We start from the raw sequence: 21,667 nt of genomic DNA on the forward strand, positions 1-21,667 counted from the left end.
TTGGACAGACCCCATGAGTTCATCTTTGTCGATGAAGCAGGCTTCAATCTAACAAAGAGGAGAAGGAGAGGCCGAAACATGATTGGACAGTGGGCCATTGTTGAAGTCCCTGGTCAACGAGGTGGCAATGTCACAATCTGTGCTGCTATCAGCAACCATGGTGTTCTACATCACCATGTTACACTCGGGCCATATAACACCCAGCACCTTCTAAGACTTATTGCCAATCTAAGAAATATTTTATTTGAGCAGCAGGTTCAAGAGCAGCAGGGTCAAGAGCTAAATGAGAATCCCATTCCCACCTATGTGATAGTGTGGATCAATGACAGTTTCCATCGAGCTGCTCAGGTAAGGGAATGGTTTAACACCAATGGGCAGTTTATGAACTTGTACCTCCCTCCATACTCGCCTTTCCTGAATCCGATTGAGGAGTTTTTCTCCTCTTGGAGATGGAAAGTGTAGGATAGACAACCCTACACCAGAGTAAATCTGCTGCAAGCCATGGATTTAGCCTGTGGTGATATAGGTGAGGAATCATGTCAGGGCTGGATACGGCACACAAGAGGCTTGTGTGCTTCTCCCTGAGAATTGTATGTTTTGAACAATGTGTTTTCTATTTTTCGGTGTATTGTTTACTGACTGCTTGAGAGTGTATACCATTTTGATCACTTTGTTTATGATTTGAGAGCAGTGTTTGATTTTGAACACAGGTAAAACTGTTTTGAGGCGAATGTTTCATTTTGCGGTTGAGGTTTGAGGTTATGCAAATAGTGCTTGAAAATGAGGTTTTGTGTTTAATGTTTTCAGGAAATGAAGCAAGGTTTCAGAAATTGTGTTTTAGCAATTGAGAAAAACTGTAACTTGGGTCAAACGTTTCGGGTAGCCTTCCACAAGCTTCCCACAATAAATTGGGTGAATTTTGGCCCATTCCTCCTGACAGAGCTGGTGTAACTGAGTCAGGTTTGTAGGCCTCCTTGCTCGCACACACTTTTTCAGTTCTGCCCACAGAGGTCAGGGCTTTGTGATGGCCACTCCAATACCTTGACTTTGTTGTCCTTAAGCCATTTTGCCAGAACTTTGGAAGTATGCTTGGGGTTATTGTCCATTCGGAAGACCCATTTGCGACCAAGCTTTAACTTCCTGACTGATGTCTTGAGATGTTGCTTCAACATATACACATAATTCTCCTGCCTCATGATGCCATCTATTTTGTGAAGTGCACCAGTCCCTCCTGCAGCAATACCCCCACAACATGATGCTCCCACCCCAGTGTTTCACGTTTGGGATGGTGTTCTTCGGTTTGCAAGCCTCCCCCTTTTTCCTCCAAACATAACGATGGTCATTATGGCCAAACAGTTCTATTTTTGTTTCATCAGACCAGAGGACATTTCTCCAAAAGTACAATCTTTGTCCCCATATGCAGTTGCAAACCGTAGACTGGCTTTTTTATGGCGGTTTTGGAGCAGTGGCTTCTTCCTTGCTGAGCGGCCTTTCACGTTATGTCGATATAGGACTCGTTTCACTGTGGATATAGATACTTTTGTACCTGTTTCCTCCAGCATCTTCACAAGGTCATTTGCTGTTGTTCTGGGAATGATTTGCACTTTCTGCACCAAAGTACGTTCATCTCTAGGAGACAGAACGCGTCTCATTCCTGAGCGGTATGACGGCTGGATGGTCCCATGGTGTTTATACTTGCGTACTATTGTTTGTACAGATGAACGTGGTACCTTCAGGCGTTTGGAAATTGCTCCCAAGGATGAACCAGACTTGTGGAGGTCTACAATTAATTTTCTGAGGTCTTGGCTGATTTCTTTTGATTTTCCCATGATGTCAAGCAAAGAGGCACTGAGTTTGAAAGTAAGCCTGGAAATACATCCACAGGTACACCTCCAATTGACTCAAATGATGTCAATTAGCCTATGAGAAGCTTCTAAAGCCATGACATTTTCTGGAATTTTCCAAGCTGTTTATCGGCACAGTCAACTTAGTATATGTAAACTTCTGACCCACTGGAATTGTGATACAGTGAATTATAAGTGAAATAATCTGTCTGCAAACAATTGTTGGAAAAATTACTTGTGTCATGCACAAAGTAGATGTCCTAACCGACTTGCCAAAACTATAGTTTGTTAACAAGACATTTGTGGAGTGGTTGAAAAACTAATTTTAATGACTCCAACCTAAATGTATGTAAACTTCCCACTTCAACTGTGTATATATATATATATATATATATATATATATGCATACATAAACATTCATACATATACACATACATATTGCCATACACACATATACATACTTTTTTTTAGAATATACCTTTATTATTCCCTGCAAACCCTACCCCCCTTCCCCCTATTGGAGTACACTAATAAACAATAACACTTAGGCTTCTACCTTCAGTTTATACATATTATACACATTTTACAGACACAATCTTTCAATAGTTATATTTTGTTTGTTTTTAGTCCTTCCTCTATTTCTGATGTCCATCCAGTTTGATTTCTATTTGTAACTGTGCTATTTCACAACATTTCTGAACCTATATACATTTCACAGACCACATATGTTATACATTGGTTATCTTGTTATTAGTCCCACCCTTCAGCTCCATTCAACCCCTCCCATCTATCTGTTAACGCCATCCATTTTGGATTTCTATTTGCCATATATTTTTCAACTGTGCTGTGATGCTTCACAAAAGTACTGAACCTTTCTATTCTCATAGCTTCTACAGATTGTAAATTAAAGGTAAACATTTTTGCAAAAATAACTATGTAATAAGGGTCGTCTAAAGGAGACCAAAATGCGGCGTGTGAAGTGCTCATATTTACTTTTAATGAAAACGCTTTGCAAAACTAACAAAACAACCAAAGGTCCCGTCAGGTACAAACAACGAAATGGAAAACAACCACCCACAAAACCCCATGAAAAACAGGCTGCCTAAGTATGGCTTCCAATCAGAGACAAATTTAAAACACCTGCCTCTGATTGGAAACCATACCCGGCCACAACATAGAAAATACAACATAGAACGACAATCTAGACAACCCACATAGATAACAGAAAACCCAAAATACATAGACAAAAACACCCCCCTGTCACGCCCTGACCAATCTACTATGGAAAAATGACCTCATACTAAGGTCAGAACGTGACAAACTATTATATTATTGATTGATTGACTATGACTTTTCAAATCACCCAGTATTGCTATCTGCAGCGTTAGTTCTAGGTAAATGTTGCAATTCTTCAGCCATTCCTGGACCTGTGACCAAAAACTAGCTACATATGGACAGTACCATAAATGATCTAATGTCTCTGCCTCTTCACAGCAAAATCTGCAGCGCTGGGAAGATTATATCCTCATATATATAACATTATATTGGTTGCAAGAATAATAATTTAAATTGAAAAATTTGTTTTGAAGTTTTGAATCCGGCATTGTTTCGCGTGTCAATTCATAAACCATGTGCCATGGAATGGGTACATCGGAAATCTCTTCCCAACTATTTTGCAATTTATACGGCACAGCTGTCAATTTTTAGGTCCTTAAATGAAATTGGTATATGTTTTTATTTATCACAATTTTCCTTAACTATTTATGGTCTTTAATGCAGGGCCGACAGACAAGTTAATCGAAAATAAAAAATTGACCGTAAGTTATCTTTAAAAGAGTGGAGGCTTCTGAGGGGAGGACGGCTTATAATAATGGCCGGAATGGAGTCAATGAAATGGTATCAAACACCTGGTTTTCATGTGTTTTGATACCATTCCATTTTCAGGCATTGCACTCCATTCCAGCCGTCCTCCCCTCAGCAGCCTCCACTGCTTTAAATATATTTATTTCTGTGAAATGTATTGAAAGTTCCCAGAATTTTGCAACCCTAGTCAAAATACTGCTGGCCCTCCTCTACTCCTCTGTTGTTAGATTGTGAGTCTAACCAGCCCAAACAAATCTACCCATCCATTAACAATCTTGATAATTGGCCTTCAATATAACACAAAGTTATTTATCTTTATCTCTATTGGGATCCCCATTAGCTGACGCTATGACGACAGCTAATCTTCCTGGGCTCCATGAACACAACAAAACATAATTTACAATTTACATAGAAAAACTGTACCACAATTGACGGTAGTAGACAATACAAACACTTGACATGTAGACATTACAGACATCAGTGTTTGATTGGTCTGGTCAGGGTAGTTTGTTCAATTGCAGTTATGAAGTTATCATAGGTCTAGTAGTTTAGGGTAGTTAATAAACTACCTCAGGGCATTATGCTGATTTACGCCTTTTGATTCATTCACTCATTCTCTCCCCACATCTCCATCTTATTGCCTGAGACAAAACATATTTTAGTAGTAGTCTAATCAGTCTCTGAGTTACAGAAGGGTCAGATGTGCCCAATCCTGTCTGCTCTCTACTGCCGTCAGCATGGTGATTGGCTGCTCTGTCGCCACGGAGACGGTGTGGTGTGTGTAAGCGGTGGAGACATGACTGAGGTGTTCTTTGTTGTGTGCTTTAAATTTACGCTGTTGCTTTCCAATTTCTTTCCAAGTGTTGTAAGATTCTGCTGGTTTCTCCTTAAATGACTGTTTTTGTTCAACAGTCTGAGGGGTAAAGTACCTCGCTCACGGCTGGAGACACTAATACTAATACCAGCAATCTTCCAGACACCTTTTTACCTTTCCCATGGTTTAGTTTGTGCCAGAATTTCATCGTATGTTTCCGTGAGGAAGAATCGAGCTTGAGCTCCAGGTTGAATGGACATATCAGACACATACGAATATATATCATATTTTATGTTTGTGTCATCCTGCTTAGTGAAATAGATAGCGTACTGGTGAGTAGAGTAAGAATTACTAGCATCGTTGTGATTGGAGTAGAATCCAACCCACGAGTAATAGAAATCAGTCTTCCAATCGGTGAAGGTCTTACTGATGAACAGGCGAGCGCAAGCATAGCCGTCTTTAGTGTAGAGCTGCAGACTGGCGTCATACCCCTCTATGCCAACAGGAAGCTTCCTGTCTGCGTCATCATACTTAGGTCCGCTCATGAAGACATTTGACCCGTCCTTGGAGAGGAGCTTGACCTGTAGGCCGTGGTTAAGGTATTGGTTGGTGTCATAGGTTCCGTAGCTGCGCTTGTCAAGAGAGAGAGATTCAAGATTATTTTTAGCGTTATTAATAAAGAGGGCCAGCATTACCCCCTCATCCAGCAGGCTGTCAGGGACATTAGCCCATCCGAGCCGAGCGTACCCACTTTCTGTGGATTTCACCTGGAGCACAACAGCATAGCACTCTGTGTGGTGGTCATTCACCACTGCCCCTTTCATTATAGCAGTGGACTCATTCAGAGTCATTCTGCCTGCGTCTTCAACCATGTATGGGCTATCAGTGGCGAAGCAGTTCTGGGTGAAGGATGTGGAGTCTACGTCATAGCCGGCAGCGTACAGAAACGCGTGCACACTGTCCACCCTGTTATTGCTGAGGGTCCTGATCTCCCGCAGGAGGGCGGAGCTGATTTGGTAGGTGTTACTGGGGTCATACTCATTGCTTCCTCGATAGTGCTGTGTTATGTAGACTGCCTCTAACAGTAGACTGTTGGGGTGTGTTCTGACAACTAACCTGTCCATGTTCCTCTCTAAGTTTCCTGGGGTAAGGTAATAGCTGTGAGTGACATAAGGATAGAGTGGGTATGCTGTTCGTGTGTTGATATTCCCGACTGCGTAGTAACCCTGATTGTTCTGATCTTGCAGTGGTGGAAAAATGTGTTCATTGTTATTAAAGTAATGGAAGCCCCAGTCTCCCCTTTCTGGCGAGAACGTTGGTATGAGTGCATCGTTGTTATCGACGTATATGCCGCCAGAGACAAAGTGTAGCAGCATTAGGCCATGACGAGGGAATCCGTGGCCAAACTCGATGTTCCTGAGGTCTTTTATTGAGTTAAGGACAGGTATGTCTGCAGACGTTAAGGCCAGTGGTAGCAACAAGAAGAAGATGCAAAGCAAGGCATTTCTCTCCATGGTAATCCTGTGGGAGAGAGAGACATACAGTATGATAGCAGCAGTAACTCAAGTCTTGAAAATGGATTGATTGATTGCATTTAGAATTGATTGATTACAACGGCGAAGGTGCATAAAGATGGAGGAATTCAGATATGACGTTTTTAGCACCACTCACAGACCCACAAACTACTGTGCGCGAAATGGTTCAATGTGTCAATAAATCTACTTTTCCCATTTTTTCAAACTGCCGCCATCTTGGATCTAGAATTAGGATCATGTATACTGTGCTAATGCTGATACCAAAAAATAGTAACGCAGAGCAATGTATGGCAAATTTAGCAAATTAGGGTTTTGTGGTAAGTACATGGGAGTCGCCATCTTTGTTCACTAGTGATGGGGGAAAAAATCTATAAATGTACATATCACAATAATATTTTGGGACAATATTATATCGATATACACTACCGTTCAAAAGTTTGGGGTCACTTAGAAATGTCTTTATTTTTGAAAGAAAAACACATTCATTTGCCATTAAAATAACATCAAATTGATCAGAAATACCGTGTAGACATTGTTAATGTTGTAAATTATCATTGTAGCTGGAAACTGCTGATTTTTTATGGAATATCTACGTTGGCGTTGTGGCGTACAGCAGGTCAGCCACCAGGGGGAGACTCGCCGAGGCCTGGTGACAGACGGAGTATACATCACGAGGCGATGGCTCCATCTGCTGGACGTGCCAGGTCTCGATGGGCTCTCAAACCATGACTAATTGGGGCTGATTGGGGAGTTGGTGAGTAATCAAGGGCTGATTGCTCACCAGCTGTACAAACCCCATAAAGCTGCCAGAAGGGCAGCACACAGGGAAGGACTGGGGGAAGTAAGTTGACTTCTGTGTAGTTGGAGATGGTGCCCAAGCAAAGATGAGGGAGTATGTGTGCCTGACAGGAATAGCACTGTAAGACCCGGAGCCCAGATACGCTATCCCGGAGAGGGTCTCATAGGGGAGACCTATCCTTTTCTTTTGATTTATTATTTAATAAACACCCTTGAAACAGAGCTAATCATACTCTGTCCGTGTCTGATCTGTGTAAACGTCTTGACCAAACTCCCTGGTCTGCCACAGCGTACAGAGGCCCATTATCAGCAACCATCACTCCCGTGTTCCAATGGCACGTTGTCTTAGCTAATCCAAGTTTATCATTTTAAAATGCTAATTGATCATTAGAAAACCCTTTTGCAATTATGTTAGCACAGCTGAAAACTGTTGTTTTGATTAAAGAAGCAATAAAACTGGCCTTCTTTAGACTAGTTGAGTATCTGGAGCATCAGCATTTGTGGGTTCGATTACTGGCTCAAAATGGCCAGAAACAAAGACCTTTCTTCTGAAACTCGTCAGTCTATTCTTGTTCTGAGAAATTAAGACTATTCCATGTGAGAAATTGCCAAGAAACTGAGGATCTCGAACAACGCTGTGTACTACTCCCTTCACAGAACAGTGCAAACTGGCTCTAACCAGAATAGAAAGAGGAGTGGGAGGCCCCGGTGCACAACTGAGCAAAAGGACAAGTACATTAAAGTGTCTAGTTTGAGAAACAGACACCTCACAAGTCCTCAACTGGCAGCTTCATTAAATAGTACCCGCAAAACACCAGTCTCAACGTCAACAGTGAAGAGGCGACTCCGGGATGCTGGCCTTCTAGGCAGAGTTGCAAAGAAAAAGCCTTATCTCAGACTGGCCAATAAAAAGAAAAGATTAAGATGGGAAAAAGAACACAGACACTGGACAGAGGAGCTCTGCCTAGAAGGATAAACTTGGATTAGCTAACACAACGTGCCATTGGAACACAGGTGGTTGCTGGTAATGGGCCTCTGTACACCTATGTAGATATTCCATAAAAAAATTGCCGTTTCCAGCTACAGTAGTCATTTACAACATTAATAATGTCTACACTGTATTTCTGATCAATTTTATGTTATTTTAATGGACAAATAAATGTGCTTTTCTTTCAAAAACAAGGACATTTCTAAGTGACCCCAAACTTTTGAACGGTAGTGTGTGTGTTATATATATATATATATATATATATATATATATATATATATATATATATATATAATTTATATATTTTTGGAAACTATTTTTGTAAAATATTTAACAGTGTTTATGATCTTAGATCTGTTGGATCTGATTACAATGAGATGTTCCCTTTTCTGTTAAATTCTTGCTTGTATTATGCGTGCGGTTAGGAATTGTACTGCAAATTCCTAACAGCGATTGAGCACTTTGAATCTTAATTCAGAGAAGATATTTAACCTACAGTAGCAAAAATATATAACTTATATATAAACACTGTTAAATATTTTACAATTCCTAACTGCACACAAATAGTAAGAGAGTTTAAGAGAAATAGTATCTATGCGTTAGTAAATGATCTTCTCTTACCGTGTTCCTGGTGAACCGTCCTCTGATCTGGTGAACCGTCCTCTGATCTGGTGAACCGTCCTCTGATCTGGTGAACCGTCCTCTGATCTGGTGAACCGTCCTCTGATCTAGTGAACACTGAACCACCTCACCTCCTTTTATAGCCCGGCAGAAGACTGACGTCTCCAGGAAAGGAAATGAGTCACACATTCACCCACTAACCTGGCAGACCGCTCAGGTGTGTGTTTGTGTATGCCGCCAAGTTATAATCAGTTATAATATGCTGCTAACAGGTTCACCTTTTTACACTTGAGCAGAGTGATAAAAATGTTGCGCAGAGTGGTCATGAGACTCACTATTTCACTTTCAAATGTATGCTAAGCAAAAACCATTGATTGCCAAGTTAAACAAACCATACTTCTTCAAGTATGTAGAAGTCTACTTTTAACAATTGCCACTGAAAATTTCACTAAAACACATTTAGTAGATGAACAGAGCAGATGCAAAGTTTGGTGACAGAATGACAGTAAAATCTCCCTCCGTTTTTAATGTGACCATGTTTTCCCAAAATTCTGTTAAATATCTACTCTGAATTAAGATTCAAAGATGCCTGTCAGCTATGATACAAAAAATCTGTTTTGATTATTGAACTACAGTAAGTTTAGTGGATCAACACCCGGTAACAGATTGACGGTAACAGCATGACATTGTGAGTCATTGATCTGTACTATCCAGAAATGCATAATTATTAATGTCATTATCTTCATGGTGATGTATCCTAAATAGGTACATAAAGGTAGAAACATTTAATATTGTTCTTTGCATGTTTGGGTATTATTCTACACATTGGCTATTATTCCCCAAACAAGACCACATTTTGTTGGTCCTGACCGAAACAAATCTGTACCAATCAAAGTTTTGACATCCCAGTACAGCACAGTAGATCATTGTAGAGTACCGTACAGTACAGTACAGTACAGTACAGTAAAGCACAGTAGATTATTGTAGAGTACCGTACAGTACAGTACAGTACAGTACATTAAAGCACAGTAGATTATTGTAGAGTACCGTACAGTACAGTACAGTACAGTAAAGCACAGTAGATTATTGTAGAGTACCTTACAGTACAGTACAGTACAGTAAAGCACAGTAGATCATTGTAGAGTACAGTACAGTACAGTAAAGCACAGGAGATCATTGTAGAGTACAGTACAGTACAGTAAAGCACAGTAGAGTATAGTTCAGTACAGTAGAGTAGACTGCAGTACAGAAGAGTAGAGTACAGTAGAGTATAGTACAGCAAGGTAAAGAAAAGTACAGTAGAATACAGTATAGTCCGATAAAATAGAGTATATTACATTATATTGTACTTTACTCATGTGTTAACCTACGGTACTGAACTTTACTCTACTGTTCTGAACTATACTCTACTTTAATTTACTGTATTGTACTCTAAGGTACTGTGCTGTAGTGTTCTCTTCAGCAACTGTGGTTTGTGACTACTAGGATTTCTCATTGTGGCCAATTTAATGGAAGTCATTCTGTTACAGATTTTTCAGTCACTCTGTTACTCAGCTGCATGTGTAAAGGGGTCAGAGAGAGTTGAGAGAGAGTTAAGATGAATCACTAATGAACTTAGTTGCCATATTCCAACAGAATCAGTCAAAGGGACACTGAAACAAATTTATACATTATTTTACTGCAATAGAGGAGATGTTAACCTTTCTAACGATACCCTTTTTATGTCTCAACTCCTCAAATTGTGCGCAAAGCAGACTACTAAAACAGGAGTATAAATAAACACTGATTCTGGTGTAGTCTGTGTTTTATAAATGATCAATTAGCATAAAACACAGTTCTACAAGGAATTGGCAACACGTTCTCATTCTGAGAAATAAGGTAGACCACTTTATTTCAATATCTGAACAAGGTGGACAGGCTGGCATGCTGTTCAAACAGTTGGAGACAGACAGAAGGGTGTGTTCTTCCTGGTTAGCTAGCAAAAAAGGTCCAAGTTGGCTAAACTTGAAATAAGATTAGCTGGCTACTCCTAGCACGTAGTCTTGTGCTTGAGCGATTGTTTACGAGACATTGTGTATATTTTCTATAATGCCTGCTACAAGAAGTGAGTTATTCTAAGTGAATGTACATTATGCATGGTTCTGGTTATAGTTGTAACAAAAATGGCATTTTCATAGACAGACTTGAAAGCCAGATCAGTGATTATTGCAAATTCACTGGAACTGCTTATGATGCAACACTAACAATGAAAACTGTTCCAACTTACCGCCTTCAAACCGATGCAGCTAATTTCACAACACCATGATTGTGACAGCTTCCCACATTGAGCATGAAGCAATAGCACAAACAGGTCCGTCTGGAATGTGGCTGGCACAAGGCTATTGGGTAACTTGTAGAGGATAAATACTTTATTTTCCATTTTCTTTGCGAAGAACCGAAATGTGATTTTGCTTTCAACCCAACTCCATTGGAGGACAGTGGAAGTTGATAAAACATCTTCTTCATTTATTTTTATTAAAGCCAACGTCTTTCGGCCCTTAGCGTTCGCCAACCCCATTGAGACGCAAAACCCAACTTTACTCCCCCCTTTCTTTTTCTCTTGAATCACCTAGCTGTCATCCTTGCTGTTTGAGACTGAAATCGAAGCACACTCTGCTTGAAATGCATTCACTTTAGAAATATGTCCAACATAGCGTTTCATATGAATGCATCTTTGCTTGTTCCTCAGCATGGGGCAGGGTGGGGTAACCTCTGAGGTGGTTAGCTGGGGTTAGTGCAGCCTTGTGCTCAGCCATGTTTGGTTGTGTGTTCTCTTCACCTCTGGTAATTGGTTAGAACGTTAAGAAATTCATTTGATTAATTCGATATTCCAAATGCCTGTATCAAAAGAATCAAGGATTTTTTCTTTGTTTTTATGAGCGTTTAGGTCTTCTTGTTTTGTGCTAAACGCTGACATTGACTGTAAACAGAGATTTATCCGTTTGCAAAAATTGTCAGGCAGCATCATCAAGGATCTCTGCTCTACCTTCCACATTTCAATAATCCCTACATCTCTATCCCCTGCGGTTTACTACCACATTCTTAGATAAAAGGGTTCCAAAAGGGTTCTTCGGCTGTCCCCATAAGAGAACCCTTTTTAGTTTCAGGTAGAATCCTTTTGGGTTCGATGTAGAACCATCTGTGGAAAGGGATCTTTAAATAACCCGAAAGGGGTCTACTTAGAACCAAAAGGTTCTACCTGGAATACGTTAACGAATTAATTAGATTTAATTCAAATGTATTTTTTAGCGCGATATTCCAAATGCCTGTATCAAAAGAATCAAGGATTTTTTTCTTTGTTTTTATGAGCGTTTAGGTCTTCTTGTTTTCATGTTGTCTTTTTGGTCTTGGCTCCTTCACTCCCTTTGTGCTGTAAAGCACCTTCTTCCCATTAAAACACACACACTAAGCCCCTGCCACTCACAACAACAAAGATGAGAGATCACTTCTTCCTCTCTGACAAGCGGTTTCAACTCACTATTTGCATTTGAGGTTTGGTCCAACAGAATCAGTCAAAGGGACACATTGAGACATTATTTTACTGTAATAGAGGAGAAGTTAACCTTTCTAACGATACCCTTTTTATGTCTCAACTCCTCAAATTGTGCGCAAAGCAGACTACTAAAACAGGAGTATAAATGAACACTGATTCTGGTCTAGTCTGTGTTTTATAAATGATCAATTAGCATAAAACTGTAACGGGTTGGTAGTCGTGGTGAAGGAATGAGGCACAGGAAGCAGCGAGCACAGGGTAGTGGCGTATTTAATGTACACTCACACATAAAACAAATATTCCCAAAACACAGGGGAGAAAACACACACGGCGTAAACCAGCACCGACACGAACATGAGCCGTCAGTACCGAAATAATCCCGCACAACACGGAAGCGGACCAGCTAAAATAAATAGCCCCGCTAATTACCCAAACTAAACACAGGTGCACAAAACCCCAAAAAAGGGAAAACCAATAAAGGGAATCAGTGGTAGCTAATAGGCCGGTGACGACGACCGCCGAGCGCCACCCGAGCAGCAGGGGGCGCCACCGTCGGTGGGAATCGTGACAAAAACACAGTTCTACAAGGAATTGGCAACACGTTCTCATTCTGAGAAATAAGGTTGACCACTTTATTTCAATATCTGAACAAGGTGGACAGGCTGGCATGCTGTTCAAACAGTTGGAGACAGACAGAAGGGTGTGTTCTTCCTGGTTAGCTAGCAAAAAGGTCCAAGTTGGCTAAACTTGAAATAAGAAGATTAGCTGGCTACTCAACTAGCACGTAGGCATGTGCTTGAGCGATTGTTTACGAGACGTGTATATTTTCTATAATGCCTGCTACAAGAAGTTAGTTATTCTAAGTGAATGTGCATTATGCATGGTTCTGGTTATATTTGTAACAAAAATGGCATTTTCATAGACAGACTTGAAAGCCAGATCAGTGATTATTGCAAATTCACTGGAACTGTGGAAATTCACTGGAACTGCTTATGATGCAACACTAACAATGAAAACTATTCCAACCTACCGCCTTCAAACGGATGCAGCTAATTTCACAACACCATGACAGACTTGAAAGCCAGATCAGTGATTATTGCAAAAAAAGTATGTTAAACTATTTGTATTGAAAAATGACATTATTATTGTGTCTTATGGTTGTGGAAGGCTTATATTTAGCCTAGGTATTTAGCCTAGGGCATACTAAGATCCATAATGTCTGAGAGAGATATGCCACACAACTGCACTCTTAGAAAAAAGGTGCTATCTAGAACCTAAAATGGTTCTTTGCATGCCCCATATGAGAACCCTTTGAGGAAACCGTTTTTGGTTCAGTGTAGGGCTGGGCGATATGTGTCACGTCCTGACCATGGTAAGCTGTAATTTTCTATGGTAGAGTAGGTCAGGGTGTGACAGGGGGGTTTTCTAGTTTAGTTTTTCTAGGTTGTTATGGTCTAGTTTTGTATTTCTACATTGGGTTGTTCTAGTTTTTGTATTTCTATGTTGGGCTTTGTTTGAGATGATCTCCAATTAGAGGCAGCTGGTCATCGTTATCTCTAATTGGAGTTCATATTTAAGTTGATGTTTGTCCCACCTGGGTTTGTGGGAGATTAATTTTGAGTAGTGTATGTTTCATCTCTGCGTCACGGTTTGTTGTTTTTGTCATTCAGTTTATTTATGTATTGCATAGTTTCACAGTATAAATAAAATGTGGAACGACACACACGCTGCACTTTGGTCCGCTCATTCCTACGACAACCGTGACAATATGACCTAAAAATTATGTCTTGAATTTTTCAAACTTATGGCCCAGTTCAGAATATATTTACATTTTTATTATCTCTAAATAAGCTTTGTTCTGCAATTAATGGTCAAATGCACTGCATTTCTAACAGTCAGCAATAATCTAATGAATTGAGGGCTTGTTTGTGTGAGAGTGAGAATGTGTGTGCTTGTGCATGCGTGGGTTGTGCCTCTTCATGTAAACATAAGTCTCTGCTGGACAGAAGTATGTTCAGTGCTGTGACCTTGTGGCACACTAGTCATTTCGTTTCTCATCTTCTCCAACAGGAATTACCCTTTCCACAAGGAATCCTATTAATATCTTACTACTGTAATATATTAATGAGTACTAACCAACAAATAGCATTTGGTCTAGACTACAAATTCGCTTCAATTATCCAGTCGGCTATAGTATAATGGGAGGATTTTTTTCTAAATGGATTAAAATAAAATACATTTAACACAGATTAAGCCTCACAGCAATAGCCACAAAACCCCTAAATGTCGTTTCCATGATAGCCATGTGAGCGATGACCGATGATGACACATTAATGCTGCATGTTAATTCCATGGTTGCCTGGGCAGTGCAATAAAACATTAGAGTGGTGTGTGAAAAGGTCAGGACTTCACCACATTCCAGCAGCATAGGGCTGTAGGAGAGAGAGAGGCCCTGTATCTTCTGACTCCTCAGTCTAAAGCACTAATGCGAAAGAGGACTTTAACACAGCCCAAGACATTAGCTGTTTGGCCTACTATTCACAGTCGACAAAGAGACTGGCTACAACTTCTGTAGCTGTGTGTGTCACAAGGTGGATAGTGATAGGTTCTAAGTAGTTGCCACATCTGAGTGGGATAGAATCTGATTGATATAATGCATTTTCAACATGGAGGTTAGCCTATATCTGTAACGTGCGTCGTATAGAGGGGACCAAGGCGCGGCGTGTTGAGTGCTCATGATTATTCTTTAATGAAATCTCAACACTTTTACAAAGAAACAAAACGACAGCAAACAGTTCCGTCAGGCAACAAAACGGAAAACAACTACCCACAAACACAATAGAGAAAAAAAACCAACTTAAATATGATCTCCAATTAGAGGCAACGAGGACCAGCTGCCTCCAATTGGAGATCAACCCCACTAAAAAACATAGAAATAGAAACCTAGAATATAACAGAAGTAGAAAACATAGAAAAACACCCCCTGTCACGCCCTGACCTACTCTACTATAGAAAATGACATCTTACAAGGGTCAGGACGTGACAATATCCCCACAAAGCAGGAATGTGTTGGCTGCTGAATCAAGAAGGAAATGGGGAACTTTTAAAAAGAAAGAACCAATCAGATACAAATCTCAGAGAGAGAGAGAGAGAGAGAGGTGGTTCTGGGAAGCGGTATGAGGAAATGGTAATGAGTCTCGTCATTCTCCCTCAGTTTGACAGACCCCCACCTCCCTCTTCTGTTCTTCTCCCATCGCTTCTGCTTTTCATTCCTACCAAATGAGAGCGAAATGGTTAGTCCAGAATACAAAGCAGCCATGGCAGGCCCTTTCTCCCTCTGCTTCTCCCTCCTTCCTACCGTGCAATGTTAAACGCTGACATTTACTGTAAACAGAGATTTATCAGTTTGCAAAAATTGTCAGGCAGCATCATCAAGGATCTCTGCTCTACCTTCCACATTTCAATAATCCCTACATCTCTATCCCCTGCGGTTTACTACCACATTCTTAGATAAAAGGGTTCCAAAAGGGTTCTTCGGCTGTCCCCATAAGAGAACCCTTTTTAGTTTCAGGTAGAATCCTTTTGGGTTCGATGTAGAACCATCTGTGGAAAGGGATCTTTAAATAACCCGAAAGGGGTCTACTTAGAACCAAAAGGTTCTACCTGGAATAAGTTAACGAATCAATTTGATTAATTCAAATGTATTTTTTTAGCGCGATATTCCAAATGCCTGTATCAAAAGAATCAAGGATTATTTATTTTTTTTTATGAGCGTTTAGGTCCTCTTGTTTCCATGTTGTCTTTTTGGTCTTGTCTCCTTCTCTCCCTTTGTGCTGTAAAGCACCTTCTTCCCATTAAAACACACACACTAAGCCCCTCCCCCTGCCACTCACAACAACAAAGATGAGAGATCACTTCTTCCTCTCTGACAAGCGGTTTCAACTCGCTATTTACATTTGAGGTTTGGTCCAACAGAATCAGTCAAAGGGACACATTGAGACATTATTTTACTGTAATAGAGGAGAAGTTAACCTTTCTAACGATACCCTTTTTATGTCTCAACTCCTCAAATTGTGCGCAAAGCAGACTACTAAAACAGGAGTATAAATGAACACTGATTCTGGTCTAGTCTGTGTTTTATAAATGTACAATTAGCATAAAACACAGTTCTATAAGGAATTGGCAACACGTTCTCATTCTGAGAAATAAGGTAGACCACTTTATTTAAATATCTGAACAAGGTGGACAGGCTGGCATGCTGTTCAAACAGTTGGAGACAGACAGAAGGGTGTGTTCGTCCCTGTCAGGTTCTAAGTTGAGCAGGCCGAGTGATGCAGAGGCAGTCAATAAAATGACAGTTTAACACATTTATTTACAGCACAAACTCCATCAGCCATGTGCTCTCTCACCGAACGCATCAGCCATAAGCTCTCTAACACAAGGCTCTGCCATGCCTCCGGACTGCATTACTTCCTGTAGGCGGGGGGGATAAATACATTCAGCTCAAATCACATGACCAGTCAATTAGCAAATAGAAATTCTTGTGTGTGTGTGTGTGTGTGTGTGTGTGTGGAGGCTTGTCCTCTCTCAAGGTCTGACTGTAATCATCATCATCTGACAATCTCTTAGTCTCTAATAGGGTATTGGTGTGTTTACCACTGTATCAAGATGTTATTGTGTATTCAGCCTGTGTGGAGAACGCACTAGAACTTAGCCAATAGTTTGTTCACATTGAAGAAAAGACTGTTCAGATGCCAGTGACAGTGAGTGGGAGATAGTGGGAGGACCACAATGTGTGTCTGTTAATGGCAGTGAGAGGAAAACAAGCAGCATAGAGAGTTATGGGAGAGTGAGTTATCATATTATGTGAAGAGAAGATATACAACTAGAGATGCATATGAAGGGGATAATGAACCAGGGTGTGTGTGTGTGTTATTGGCTGCTACTGTGTGTTATAAAGAGTGACTGGGGGTTTTCCAGGGCTGTTTTTTTCAGGGAGAGGAAGGCCCCTGATGTTTGACCTTGGTCAATAACACTCCTATAAAGGAGGGAGTTGGGAGGTGCCAAACACAGAGCTAAGTGTGAGTGCTGTAACGGCTGGGAAACATGTTTCCTCTACCGCCCATAATGAGCACCGTTTACACCCAGGCACTCACACACGCATGCACACAAAAACACACACGCAAATGCACACGAACGCACACAAACGCACACAGACGCGCGCTCACACACACACACACACACACACACACACACACACACACACACACACACACACACACACACACACACACACACACACACACACACACACACACACACACACACACACACACACACACACACACACACACAGAGGATGAAAATGCACCTCCACATCCCTCTCCCTCCTCCCACTTCCTCTTACCTCCCCCAGTTACTAGGAAACCAGAAACACGTGATCTCACCAGTGTTGTTGTGGATGCTGAGAGGTTGAAGTGGGGTGGGGATAGGCCGTAAAGGGGAATGTGGAGACAAGAAGCCGGCTTCAACCAGCTCTTGTGAAATAAAGCGGTGGAACGAAACATTGGTGCTGCTTATCACACTGGCAACGCCACGGCAATACCACTGCACTCATTCACACCCTGCACCGGCCAATTACAGTTGAAGTCAGAAGTTTACATACACTTAGGTTGGAGTCATTAAAACTCGTTTTTCAACCGCTCCACAAATGTCTTGTTAACAAACTATAGTTTTGACAAGTCGGTTAGGACATCTACTTTGTGCATGACACAAGTAATTTTTCCAACAATTGTTTGCAGACAGATTATTTCACTTATAATTCACTATATCACAAGTCCAGTGGGTCAGAAGTTTACATACACTAAGTTAACTGTGCCTTTAAACAGCTTGGAAAATTCCAGAAAATGATGTCATGGCTTTAGAAGCTTCTGGTAGGCTAATTGACATCCTTTGAGTCAATTGGAGGTGTACCTGTGGGTCTATTTCAAAGCCTACATTCAAACTCAGTGCCTCTTTGCTTCACTTCATGGGGAAATCAAAAGAAATCAGCGAAGACCTCAGAAAAAAAATTGTAGACCTCCACAAGTCTGGTTCATACCACGTTTGTCACAAGGGTCGTCGAAAGGGGACCAAGGCGCAGTGTGTAAAGTGCTCATATTTCCTTTATTAATGAAAACACTTAAACCAAAATAACAAAAACGACAGCCAACAGTTCCGTGAGGTACACTGATAAAACGGAAAACAACTACCCACAAAACCCAAAGGAAAAACAGGCTGCCTAAGTATGGCTTCCAATCAGAGACAACGATAGACACCTGCCTCTGATTGGAAACCATACCCCGCCAAAACATAGAAAACAAAACATAGAAATCTAGAAAAAGCCCACATATAAACAGAAAACCCAAAACCACCCAAAACACCCACCTATCCCAAAACACCCACCTATCACGCCCTGACCACTCTACTATGGAAGATGACCTCTTACAAGGGTCAGGACGTGACAGTACCCCCCCCCCCCACCAAAGGTGCAGACCCTGACTGCACCCAAACAAAAAACAATAAAAACAACCCCAAACACAAAGGGAGTGAAGGGAGGGTGACAAACGTCTATGGCGGCTCATGTGCTACACCCAGAACCCTCCTCTCCCTCCGATCCTCCAGCAACGGAGGTGGCTCCGGCTCAGGGCGTAACCCCCGTTCCGCCCGCAGATCCCTCCGCTTCTGTAACACAGGCCTGTGGATCATTATCGGAGGAATCGGACTGTAGATCATTACCGGAAGCTCTGTGCTGTAGACCACCGCTGGAGGTTCTGACCTACAGGCCGCGGCTGGAGGATCTGGGCTGCAGGCCGCCGCTGAAGGCTCTGGGCTGCAGGCTGCCGCTGAAGGCTCTGGGCTGCAGGCCGCCGCTGAAGGCTCTGGGCTGAGGAGCGTCGCTGGAGGCTCCGGCCTGAGGAGCATTGCTGGTGGCTCCGGCCTGAGGAGCGTCGTTGGAGGCTCCGGCCTGAGGAGCGTCGCTGGAGGCTCCGGGCTGAGGAGCGTCGCTGGAGGCTCCAAGCTGAGGAGCAGGCACAGGACGTACTGGGCCATGGTTGAACACTGGAGGGAGAGTGCACAGAGCAGGCACAGGGTACACTGGGCCTTGGAGGCGCACTGGAGGTCTGGCACTTAGGGCTGGCACAACCCGTCCTGGCTCGATGTTAACCATAGCCCAGCAAGGGCGGGGAGCTGGAATTGGCCACACTGGGTTTAGCTGCCAAACTGGGGTTACTGTGCGTAGAGCTGGCGCAGGATAACCTGGGCCAAGGAGACGCACCGGAGACCAGGAACGCTGAGCCGGCGCACTCCTTCCTGACTGAATGCCAACTCTAGCACGGCAGCGGTAAGGAGCTTGCACCGAGCGCACCGGGCTGTGAGTGCGCCTGGGCGACACCGTGCGCACCACCGCATCACACGGTGCTTCTACAGTCACTCGCTCCCCATGGTAAGCACGGGGAGTTGGTTCAGGTCTTAACCTCGCCTTCGCCAATCTACCCGTGTGCCCCCCCCAACATTTTTTGGGCGCTGCCTCTCGGCCTCTTCTTGCTTGCCTAGCCGTTCCTCCCAGTATCGTCGTTCCGCCTTCGCTACCTCTATCTCCCACTGCGGACGGCGATACTCCCCAGGCCTTGTCCAGGGTCCTGCCCCATCTAGGATCTCCACCCAGGTCCACTCCTCTGAACCATACTGCTTGGTCTTGCTCTTCCTCCTGGAGAATGCACGCTGCTTGCTCCGTTGGTGGTGGGTAGTTCTGTCACAAGAGTCGTCGAAAGGGGACCAAGGCGCAGTAGTAAAGTTCTCATATTTCCTTTATTAATGAAAACACTTAAACCAAAATAACAAAAATGACAGCCAACAGTTCCGTGAGGTACACTGACAAAACGGAAAACAACTACCCACAAAACCCAAAGGAAAAACAGGCTGCCTAAGTATGGCTTCCAATCAGAGACAACGATAGACACCTGCCTCTGATTGGAAACCATACCCCGCCAAAACATAGAAAACAAAACATAGAAATAGAAATCTAGAAAAAGCCCACATATAAACAGAAAACCCAAAACCACCCAAAACACCCACCTGTCACGCCCTGACCACTCTACTATGGAAAATGACCTCTTACAAGGGTCAGGACGTGACAACGTTCATCTGTACAAACAATAGCATGCAAGTATAAACACCATGGGACCATGCAGCCGTCATACCGCTCAGGAAGGAGACGTGTTCTGTCTCCTAGTGATGAACGTACTTTGGTGTGAAAAGTGCAAATCACTCCCAGAACAACAGCAAAGGACCTTGTGAAGATGCTGGAGGAAACAGGTACAAAAGTATCTATAAACACAGTAAAACAAGTCCTATATCGACATAACCTGAAAGGCTGCTCAGCAAGGAGCCACTGCTCCAAAACCGACATAAAAAAGCCAGACTACAGTTTGCAACTGCACACTTTTTGGAGAAATGTCCTCTGGTCTGATGAAACAAAAATAGAACTGTTTGGCCATAATGACCATCATTATGTTTGGAGGGTAAAGGAGGACGCTTGCAAGCCGAAGAACACCATCCCAACCATGAAGCACAAGGGTGGTGCTTCATGGTTCACAAAATAGATGGCATCATGAGGAGGAAAATGTTGTGGATATATTGAAGCAACATCTCAAGACATCAGTCAGGAAGTTAAAGCTTGGTCGCAAATGGGTCTTCCAAATGGACAATGGACAACGTTTGACCCAAGTTAAACAATCTAAAGGCAATGCTACCAAATACTAATTGAGTGAATGTAAACTTCTGACCAACTGGGAATGTGATGAAAGAAATAAAAGCTGAAATAAATAATTCTCTCTATTATTCTGACATTTCACATTCTTAAAATAAAGTGGTGATCATAACTGACCTAAGACAGGGACTTTTTACTATGACTAAATGTCAGGAATTGTGAAAAACTGAGTTGAAATGTATTTGGCTAAGGTGTATGTTGACTTCCGACTTCAACTGTACCTCTACTTCACACTACGTAGAGAGAGAGAGAGCGAGAGAGAGAGAGAGTACATCAAACACACACGCACACACACACGGCATGTTTTTGTGTCTGTTTGAAGAGTCCATTGCTCCCTCAAAAGCCTTTTACCTCCCTATTTCTAGCATGGTGAATGTATCCGTTTCCTCTGTTTACCCAGAGAGACTTCCAAGCAACAGCTCACGTTCTGCGTGCATTCCCATCCCCGTCGGCAACACATCAAACACTTGATCCACCAACATCTGTTGGAAAAACTAACTGGAGCAGCTCTGACCTTATGACCCCTTCTCTGTGTTGGCAGGATGGAAACCTGTGTGTGTGTGAGTGCGCGTGTGTGTGTCGGCAAAAGGATGAGTCCCCCTTCGAGATGGCAGTGCCTCGCTCCCCTCCTGTGGACCGACAACAATGGCAGCAGGGCTGTAATGAAAGGCTAGCGCCCAATCAGTGTTGGCAGAGAGAGGGGCATATCGACCATGGCTTGCTCCGCTCCCCCTGCTGCCAAACAGATGCCCCCGAGATGGTATCTAGTTTGAATGATTGGGTATTGTTTTAGGATCCCCATTAGCTGTTGCAAAAGCATCTACTCTTCCTGGGGTCCACACAATACATGAAACATGACA

At 42.4% G+C, this 21,667-nt stretch overlaps 1 protein-coding gene across 1 annotated transcript; it reads right to left on the bottom strand.

Moving 5' to 3' along the window:
- Positions 1-2,819: 2,819 nt before the first annotated feature.
- On the bottom strand, positions 2,820-8,598 carry LOC106607322 (uncharacterized). The gene is made up of 2 exons (XM_014204173.2): positions 8,464-8,598; positions 2,820-6,042 (listed from the first exon to the last, which is right to left on the bottom strand). Exon 2 carries the CDS (start codon positions 6,033-6,035, stop codon positions 4,692-4,694), a length of 1,344 nt encoding a protein of 447 aa, XP_014059648.1. The 5' UTR covers positions 6,036-6,042; positions 8,464-8,598; the 3' UTR covers positions 2,820-4,691.
- Positions 8,599-21,667: the final 13,069 nt, after the last annotated feature.

Source organism: Salmo salar, chromosome ssa06 (assembly GCF_905237065.1).
Source record: "Salmo salar chromosome ssa06, Ssal_v3.1, whole genome shotgun sequence".
Lineage (NCBI taxonomy): Eukaryota > Metazoa > Chordata > Actinopteri > Salmoniformes > Salmonidae > Salmo > Salmo salar.